This window comes from Alosa alosa, chromosome 1 (genome assembly GCF_017589495.1).
Source record: "Alosa alosa isolate M-15738 ecotype Scorff River chromosome 1, AALO_Geno_1.1, whole genome shotgun sequence".
In the NCBI taxonomy this organism is placed as follows: domain Eukaryota; kingdom Metazoa; phylum Chordata; class Actinopteri; order Clupeiformes; family Clupeidae; genus Alosa; species Alosa alosa.
This window is the reverse complement of record NC_063189.1, coordinates 21118003-21128002: the sequence shown is the minus strand read 5'-3', so window position 1 is coordinate 21128002 and position 10000 is coordinate 21118003. Positions and strand designations below refer to the sequence as shown.

Below are 10000 nucleotides of genomic sequence, written 5' to 3'. Positions count from 1 at the left end.
GAGTGGTGGCACTGGGAGGCTGAATAGGATGAAATGTGACTAGGTGGTGTGATCTATTACCTCAGACTCACATTATGCTGTATGTGTGAAAATGAATGGGAAAAAATCTATTCCCCAAAACAAACATCTCGATCAGGATAAACGACTGAGCCATAAGGCCTGATGGCCATAGGACGGCTGAATAGTTAAAAAATCATTCCTACACCAGAGGAATGTCTGACTCTCATGCTCCTAAATCAGCAGCTGGAAGCACTTACCACTGCGTCGTCTAACACTGAGCGTGGACAATTCTACTTTTCTACTCATTATCGGAAAATGTATAAAATTCCCAGTTATGACCGGGAGTATGAATCCAGAGAGCAGACAGGTCAAGGTCACTTGATTTTTTTCCCACCTATAATTGCAGCGTTTCACAGAAACATGCAGTCAATACGCCGGTCAATGAATCCCCCCCCGCCGCCCGAGTCCATCCCCTGGTGAAAACGTCACACTGGTGAACTGGTGAAAGCATTAGCCATGTCTGGACGTCTGGTGTCTCTCTCTCGGCCCCTCTCGGCTGTTTCTGCGATGGGTTGTTATTCTTTCGTGGACAGCAAGTGAGTTTAATAAGACGCCTGCTCTCCTCACCTCTCATAATGACTTAGCGTGCAAGAGGAGGCGCTTGAATGGACTATAAATAGCTGAGCATCATCATATCCTTTCATGTGTGTGTGTGTGTGTGTGTGTGTGTGTGATGTGCTTCACTGTGCAGCATGTGTATGAATGCTCAGAAAACTCATTTTGGATATTCCATTGAGTAAAAAAAAAACCTCTGCCAGCCAAATTGTTTTTACAGCACAATAGATGTGTAATGACGAGGAAAGCATGGTGGCTAAATGGACTAATATAAATTACTGTGGTAGAGGTGAACTAGGGGCATTCACAAATGAGTTCTCTGTAAAATCTATATGTGAGAGAGACCTATCCATCACATAAAAAGGCTCGCTGTGTGTGTGTGTGAGTGTGTGTGTCAGAGAGTGTGTGTGTGTGTGTGTGAGAGAGTGTGTGTGTGTGTGTGTGAGAGAGAGAGAGAGAGAGAGCACACACGCTGTGAGAGAGTGTCCACCTAATCATTCATCAGACACCTCTGGCCACACATAGCGCATGAGTTGCTCCTCCCCCCATCTGACTGGAGTGTCTCCATTACCCCAGCGCCGCCGCTGTGTGTTCAGGCCGTGGCGGAGGAGGTCTTCTTTGTTGCTGTCGTTTTTTCCATCATAGCTCCACCACCACCATTTTCAAGGTCTTGCGAGTCAAGGTGCATTAAATGCAGGTAATTCAATTACCTGTGCGGCGGCCCAGCTGGGATTTCCTTCCAAATGTTTCTGACTAGTTTTTGGCTTCCCACTTTCCCACGTGGCTGAGGCCTTGGCTGTCCTCCAGGCTTTAGTGCATAGCTCAACTCCAACTTGGAGCAGCTTTTGCAAAATGTGCTGTACCCTGACAGTCCAGCCTTCAGTGTCTCTCCCACGTTTGAGTGTAGTTCTTTATTTCTTTAAATGTAGACTTATTTTTTAAAACATCCAAATTTAGTGAAGTGTAGTGCAGTGTAGTGTTGGTGTAGTATAGTATAGTGTAGTGTTGGTGTAGTATAGTGTAGTGTAGTGTTGGTGTACTATAGTGTAGTGTAGTGTAGTATAGTCTAGTATACGGTTAGTGTAGTGTAGTGTTGGTGTAGTGTAGTGTAGTATACTGTTGGTGTAGTGTAGTATAGTGTTGGTGTAGTGTAGTGTTTGTGTAGTGTAGTGTAGTGTTGGTATGTGTAGTGTAGTATAGTGTAGTGTAGTGTGGTGTAGTGTAGTGTAGTATACTGTTGGTGTAGTGTTGGTATGTGTAGTGTAGTATAGTGTAGTGTAGTGTGGTGTAGTGTAGTGTAGTATACTGTTGGTGTAGTGTTGGTATGTGTAGTGTAGTATAGTATAGTGTTGGTGTAGTGTAGTGTAGTGTAGTGTTGGTGTAGTGTAGTTTAGTATAGTCTAGTATAGTGTTGGTGTAGTGTAGTGTAGTGTTGGTGTAGTGTAGTATAGTATAGTATAGTGTAGTGTAGTGTAGTGTTGGTGTAGTGCAGTGTAGTATAGTCTAGTATAGTGTTGGTGTAGTGTAGTGTAGTATAGTGTAGTGTAGTATAGTGTAGTGTAGTGTAGTGTTGGTGTAGTGTAGTGTAGTATAGTCTAGTATACTGTTGGTGTAGTATAGTGTTGGGTGTAGTGTAGTGTAGCGTAGTATAGTGTAGTGTAGTGTAATATAGTATAGTGTTGGTGTAGTGTAGTATAGTATAGTGTTGGTGTAGTGTAGTGTAGTGTTGGTGTAGTGTAGTATAGTATAGTGTTGGTGTAGTGTAGTGTAGTGTTGGTGTAGTGTAGCGTAGTGTAGTGTAGTGTAGCGTGTAGTGTAGTATAGTGTAGTGTAGTGTAGTGCAGTGCAGTATAGTGTAGTATAGTGTAGTGTAGTGTGGTGTAGTGTAGCGTAGTATAGTGTAGTGTAGTGCAGTGCAGTATAGTATAGTATAGTGCAGTGTAGTGTGTTGTAGTGTGGTGTGGTATAGTGTAGTGTAGTGTAGTAGTGTAGTGTAGTGTAGTATAGTATAGTGTTGGTGTAGTGTAGTATAGTATAGTGTTGGTGTAGTGTAGCATAGTATAGTGTAGTGTAGTGCAGTGCAGTATAGTGTAGTACAGTGTAGTGTAGTGTGTTGTAGTATAATGTGGTGTAGTGTGTTGTAGTATAGTGTGGTGTAGTGTGTTGTAGTATAGTGTGGTGTAGTGTAGTGTAGTGTAGTATAGTATAGTGTTGGTGTAGTGTAGTATAGTATAGTGTTGGTGTAGTGTAGTGTAGTGTTTGTGTAGTGTAGCGTAGTATAGTGTTGGTGTAGTGTAGCGTAGTGTAGTGTAGTGTAGTGCAGTGTAGTATAGTGTAGTATAGTATAGTGTAGTGTAGTGTAGTGTAGTGCAGTGCAGTATAGTGTAATATAGTATAGTGTGGTGTAGTGTGTTGTAGTGTAGTGTGGTGTGATGTTATTTAGGAGGCAATATAGAGCGCTCCAGCCCACAAGGCTGCAGGAGGGAACAGAGACAAAGATGGCTAATTAAGCACTGAGATCAGATTGGCTGCCCAGTTATGATGCTCTCGTTAGAGCCAACACACTCCTGCTGCAGCTGAATTTCACTGTCATGCAAGAAACACCGAATTCAGACATCTCTGTATACGGGTTTCATTAGCAAAGTTAAATTTAGATATCACATCTTTCCTGCCGGGCTGCTATGAAAAACGGTTGAGAGAGAGGGAGAGAGAGAGAGAGAGGCAGAAAGAGATATTTCTGTCATACTCAGGGTGACCTTGGTCGTCCATGCCTGGTTTGACTTGGAGAAAGACAGCGTTAGAGGAAGCATGTAACTGCTAGCCTGACTTAGCGGAGCACTGAGCCATATAATCTATTAAATATGGCAAAGATTACCTTCTGCCTCTGTGTCTCTAAGGATTATTGCTGTGGATTTGTAGGGGGTTTTTTTTTATTAATGCAAGAATCAGAAATACATTTCTTTTCTGCAGTTTCAGCAAAATCGACAAACACACCAAAAAAAACGTGACTTGTGGCCTGGTTGATGTTTCTATCAGATGAATGGCAGGAGATGCCTCTTGATTTGGTGAATTCTTTCTCCCTAATGTGCCATTGGTTGCTTCAAAACATGTGGCCCAATTATATGTGATGCCGGCCAGGAGACGCGCCAGCTACACTAGGCTGCCACTGCCACCGGTGTCTGTACAAATAAACTTTTCCGGCACCGTTCCCTACCGTCTGCGCGCTGCCTCCTCTGGACCAATTGCTGTTGGGGACTGTTAGCTGGTATTTATTTAGTGGACGCTTTTATCCAACGCGACACGGACTCACAATGGCGGGTCAAGGAATCAAACGCAGACCAACCGATTGTCAGCTGGTGATATCACCACTGCACTTCCTTTCTCTAGACGCCTCTCCCCCCATGCTTGTACAGCGCCACAGACAAATAGCTGTGCTCTCCCTCCTCTCCCAGGTTCTGCCATTTCACACCACTGACACTTATTGCTTTCTTTTAACTGCTCAATTAACTGCGTTTCATATTAAAAAGCCCTTTGCTGCCTGCAGAGCTGCGTTTACGAGTGTCCGTGCTCAGCCTTTACAAGATGGATCATATGTGTGCTGTGGGAGTATGACACTGAGAAGTGTGTTTAAATAAAATGCTCTCTCATTCTCACATACATACACACACACACACACACACACACACACACACACACACACACACACACACACACACACACACACACACACTCACACACACACTAAGCATGCTTTGAAGGTATCTTCGTTGAGCTATGCATTGATACTCACACAACTCTATGCATATTTCATTAAAGGGACGTTTAATGGAGTGTGAAAGGAATGAGGGGCATGTGAAAGCAACACACACACACACACACACACACACACACACACACACAGCAGCAGCAGCTGCAGAAGCGTAAGAACAATCGTCAGTGTTTTTGCCCTGCAGGGCATCCCAAAGGATCAGTGAATTTCTCCTTTAGCTTTAAAACTCCGAAACACAGAGAAATGGAGAGACTTTTAAAACTCTGAGAACAGGAAAGCAGGAGAGATGGAGGGAGGGAGGGAGGGAGGGAGGGAGAGGGAGGTGGAGGATCAGGTTTCCATCATGTCCTCATCCCTGCGTGGAGCCCCTGAGTGAGTAGAGTGGAGTGGAGCAGAGCAGAGCGGGGGAGAGAGGGGCTCACCAACACACACACACACACACACACACACACACACACACACACACACACACACTCTCTCCTCGCACCTCCAGCGGCTCACACTGCTGCTCCGCCGCTCTCCACAGCTGAAAGCATGTACACACACACACACACACACACACACACACACACACACACACACACACACACACACACACACACACACACACACACACACACACACACACACTCACACGCCTCCAGCGTTCTCTCCAGAGGTTGTGCCTGTGCACCGGCCCGTGTCTGCCATCAGCGCTGTAATACACAGATTGTCTACCCCACGCCAAGGTGTTAGCATTTCTCTCATCTCTGTTGTTTTCTTTACGGATCACAGTTGATGCATCTTTTTTCTCCAGAGATGGGAGGATACAAACAGCAATGTGTTAATTTATTTATGTTTCTATGGGGGTTTTTTTGTGTGCCTGTTCTTATAATTGATGATATCAGTCTCCAGTAACACTTTGTGGATTGTATTACCGAATTGTAAACGAAGAGCGTCGCAAGAGTTTTACAAGGTCATGGCATAAAATGTGATGAACATTACGTAGATAACACATGGATTATGATGTCGTTAATCTGCACTCTCTCTTCTCTCCCTTCCTCCCTCTCTGTCTCTCTGTGTGACCCCTCCCTGCCGGCGATGTGTCTGGACTGCCTCGGTCAGAAGTGGAACAGAGAGGTACGAGCGCTCCTCACACACACTCAAACCACTTTCCCTCACGTGTGTGGCTCCAATGGCCCCCACACATCACGTCTCGGAGTCGCTGGCTGACTTCAGCAAGAGCAAGCACGCAGATCAGTGGACTGACACTGTAGGGTAGAGCGAGAGGGAGGGCCCCCTTCAGACCCCACTTCATCATCTGACTGACTCACGCACACTATAAACGTCCAGCTCTTTTCCCGCCAGGTCGTATAAAATGATAGCTTCCTCTTATTTGGACAAAGCATGGGAATTAAATACTGCATGCCAATTGTTGGACCCCTTTCCGTACCACCTCAGCAGTGCTCACACAAACAGAGGAAAAAACGTAATGCTATCTGGAGTGTCACTGCCGTTTCCCAGGAGGATGTCCCACAATGCTATCTAGAATGGCAATTCAACTGTGGGAATGGAGTGTGTGGCTTTCCGCGGCCATGACACACATTCCAGTCCATGTGACTAACCCATCCCTGGGACTGTCCCGTTCTGCTCGTGTTCCCGGAAGAAACGGCTCCCTGCCATAAATAGGGAATGTGGGAGTTATAGTGCAACCCAGGCTAAAATAAAACTGGTCCTGGCGGGAAATAAATTTCGGGAGAGACAGACAGGAGAGCGGAGGGAATAAAACACTCATTACAACACGTTTACAGTTGCTGACTGGCGATGGAGAAAGCAGCTCAGCAGAGCCAGACAAGGGAAAGGGGGGGGTATCTTCCACATGGATCTGTGGTAGTGCTGAGATAGAGGGGATATATCTTTGGGGAAGGGCACTCTCTGACATGTGGGGTGTTATTGTGTTTGACAGGTTCCTGTTCTCTTAACACATATAAATATCCGCCCAGGTCTGGGGCCTAGTGAACTACGACCCAGACAGACGTAAATCTCAGTGGTCACTGGGGCATGGGGCTGCTACAGGGGATGACCATTAACTCTCGTGTTATTAGTTTGGAGAACCAGTTCAGCAACACACCAATAATGGAAGTAATAGGCTGAGAAAATGTATCACAAAAGACTAATGGGCCATATGGTTGAGCCTGACTGCGTACATATACGGACATATCGGTTGAGAGCCAATATCAATCTGAAGGGTTAATTACTGTGTATTAATCTCACCCATCCTTAATTTAGGTTTATTTGGGTTAATGCATTTAAATATCAAAACAAAATAAATGGGGTTTTTGCTATGAAATGTTGGTACTCTTTACAAAATATTGATATTTTCTTTTATGATCACATCCAATGAACAACATTATCATCATTAACATTAATAACAGTCTTGCTGAGGAAGTTAACACATTAGAAGAAAAGGAATATAAAACTATTTCTGGTAGGTGTTGTCACACAAATTGATATGAAATTAAAATTAAAATCACACCTCAGCCAAGTAACATGGTTATTAGGTTGCATTTATAAAATCCCAAATTAATCTTTAAAGTAATTAAATAATTTAAATACAAAATAGAAATTAATTGGATGTCTTTACCTTGGAAGACAAAAGACTGTATGACTCGTGATAGGGTCAGTGCTCATACTCATACTTTACTTTAAGGTGACATCTATTATGCATTGTATATTCATTAATGATTTATTAATAACATGTTGTAATTATTTATATATTTATTAATAACACATTGTAATTATTGATTTTTTTTTTTATCGTCTAATTTACATGTTAATTTAAACTTCAAGTGAGGCGTCACTGAAATGTTATACAAGAAAATGTTCATGTGTTCACTTATATCAGTTATATAACCATTTTAATTATTAATGTGTGACCAAAGTGTGGAACGAATATCTGCACAGTAGCAGCATAGAGTCCTTCATAGTTCTTCATTTGATGGTGGGAACTATACAGATCTCATGACATGGGCCATGATGGCTATCACTGCATGTTAGATTAGATCAGATTAGATTAGATTAGATTAGATTAGATTAGATGAACTTTACTGTCCCAGAAGGGAAATTTGTCTTGGGCATACAGTGCTACATACAGCTGCTTACAATACAAAACACACACAAGTTCAGTGCCCCATACCACATAAAAGACAACAGGAATAGAGTAAGCACAGCAGCCATAGGAATCAGTACCTCAACCTCAATGTTAGTATGAGCCAGCATTGATGGAGCTGTGCCATTTACTTCAGAATGTAAAGTCCATTAGCATGTGACTGTCTGGACTGGACTTTATTTTGACCCTCCCTCTCCTGTCCTTCTCCCCCCAGTGTTTCTGTGCCCAGGTATACTGCGAGGGGTCTACCAGAGTGAGCATCTCTTTGAGTCGGACCACCAGTCTGGAGCCTGGTGCAAAGACCCCCTGCAGTCGTCCAACAAAATCTACTACATGCCCTGGACGCCGTACAGGACAGACACGCTGACCGAGTACTCATCTAAGGAGGACTTCATCGCTGGGCGACCCACCACTACCTACAAGCTCCCGCACCGCGTGGACGGGACTGGCTTTGTGGTGTACGACGGAGCGCTCTTCTTCAACAAGGAGCGCACGCGCAACATTGTCAAGTTCGACCTGCGCACGCGCATCAAGAGCGGCGAGGCCATCATCGCCAACGCCAACTACCACGACACCTCGCCCTACCGGTGGGGCGGCAAGTCCGACATCGACCTGGCCGTGGACGAGAATGGCCTGTGGGTCATCTACGCTACCGAGCAGAACAATGGCCGCGTGGTGGTCAGCCAGCTCAACCCCTACACGTTGCGAGTGGAGGGCACGTGGGACAGCAGCTACGACAAGCGCTCGGCCTCCAACGCCTTCATGATCTGTGGCGTGCTCTACGTGGTCAAGTCTGTCTACGAGGACGACGACAACGAGGCCACGGGCAACAAGATCGACTACATGTACAGCACCGAGAAGAGCCGGGAGACGCACATCAACATCCCCTTCCCCAACTCCTACCAGTACATCGCTGCCGTGGACTACAACCCCCGAGATAACCTGCTCTACGTCTGGAACAACTACCATGTGGTCAAATACTCGCTGGATTTTGGCAACAATGGTCTCGGTAAGGCTGTCTCATCTTGTTAAAGGCCAAACTGGAATGCGATGATTAAAGCGCTCAGCTCCACTTCTCCAATTCTAATTCAGATATTTATCAAACAAATTGAGTGGATGAGGAGGTAATTCATTATCAAGGCTTTTTTGCCTCTGGTAGCCTTTGCTTGGTGAAAGGTTAAACCAATCCCATAGTTCTAAGAGTGGGTTGAAGTGAAGCAGAGGTGCCATTTTCTATCTGCTCTGCCATCACTGAGATCAAGGATGCAGGAGCAGTCTGGTTAGGAGGAAATGAATTTGTTGTAATCGAAGCGTAACAACATAAAGGGGCATTTGTTTACTGAATGGAATTGCGAAACCACCTCAGTGAATTGTGCTCATGTGTTGACTTGTTTGGAAAATAATTATGATTATAGTGTCATTACTACAGAGTTTGGCAGTGAATCAGAGGTGGAGAAATGCCCCCGGGGCAGATGGAGGGTGGACGGGTAGTAATTTATCCCTGTTTTCATCATGGGGAGGTTATTGATGGAGAATGGTGGTATTATCTGCCCATAGACTTACTGTTCAGCAGTTATGAGACCACATTCCCCTCAGTTCACAAAACACTGTCTCACTTATCCTGCTCTCTCCCGCTCTATCTCTCTATCTCTCTATCTCCCTCTCTCTCTGACACACACACACACACACAAACACACATACATACTCTTAAAGCTGTATCTTATCGAATTGGCTCTGCTAAGCAAAGAGAGTGTGTGTCCCAGGAGCACGGGGCTATTGAAGTGGAATAGCCTCTCCTCACACCTTTAAGGCCCAGCGCCCGCTCGCCTCTTTTCCCTTTTATTAAATGACTCTGTGCTAAAGCACACTCTTACATGCACTGAGGAGCCACGCTACAGCAAATTACACGCAGAGAAACTGGGTTTTCACCGATCCCCCGTCCGGAATAATGGAGCTTGTCCTGTCCGAGGAGGATTTTTAAGCGCAGAGATCAATGGCTATTCAAACTGGACGGCCTCCAGACGGGTCAGAGATGCTGCGAGCACAAATAAATAAATAACTCTGATCGATGGCCAGGCACTCAATCCTGTCAATTTGCAAACCCAAGCAGAGTGAATGAATGAATGAACGAATGAGAGAATTAGGGGTCTGCTCTGTGAAGTCCTGTGGTCCATATGGGTCAAGCAGAGTTGTGCATGAGTGCTCCATTTGGCTGGGCAGCAGAATCCCAGCAGAGCGCTGGCCGGCGGTCAACCCATCCCTGGTCCAGTTATGTAAGGAGGGAGGCTTGCTGACTGGGAGAACACTGCTGCTGGGAGAAAGTCCTCATTGCTGCTCGTGCCTCCTCACTGATGCTTACTCATTTTACCCACAACAGGCAGAGACAACGGTGTGGTGTGTGTGTGTGTGTGTGTGTGTGTGTGTGTGTGTGTGTGTGTGTGTGTGTGTGTGTGTGTGTGTGTGTGTGT

At 45.2% G+C, this 10000-nt stretch overlaps 1 protein-coding gene across 9 annotated transcripts in view; it reads left to right on the top strand.

Moving 5' to 3' along the window:
- The window catches only part of adgrl3.1 (adhesion G protein-coupled receptor L3.1), a 100453-nt gene that overhangs the window by 47140 nt on the left and 43313 nt on the right, over positions 1–10000 (top strand). For all 9 annotated transcript variants that reach the window (XM_048265562.1, XM_048265489.1, XM_048265991.1 and 6 more), the window contains 2 exons: positions 5489–5503; positions 7747–8541. In XM_048265562.1, the coding sequence (XP_048121519.1) occupies positions 5489–5503; positions 7747–8541 (810 nt within the window). The remainder of the gene's footprint in view (positions 1–5488; positions 5504–7746; positions 8542–10000) is intronic.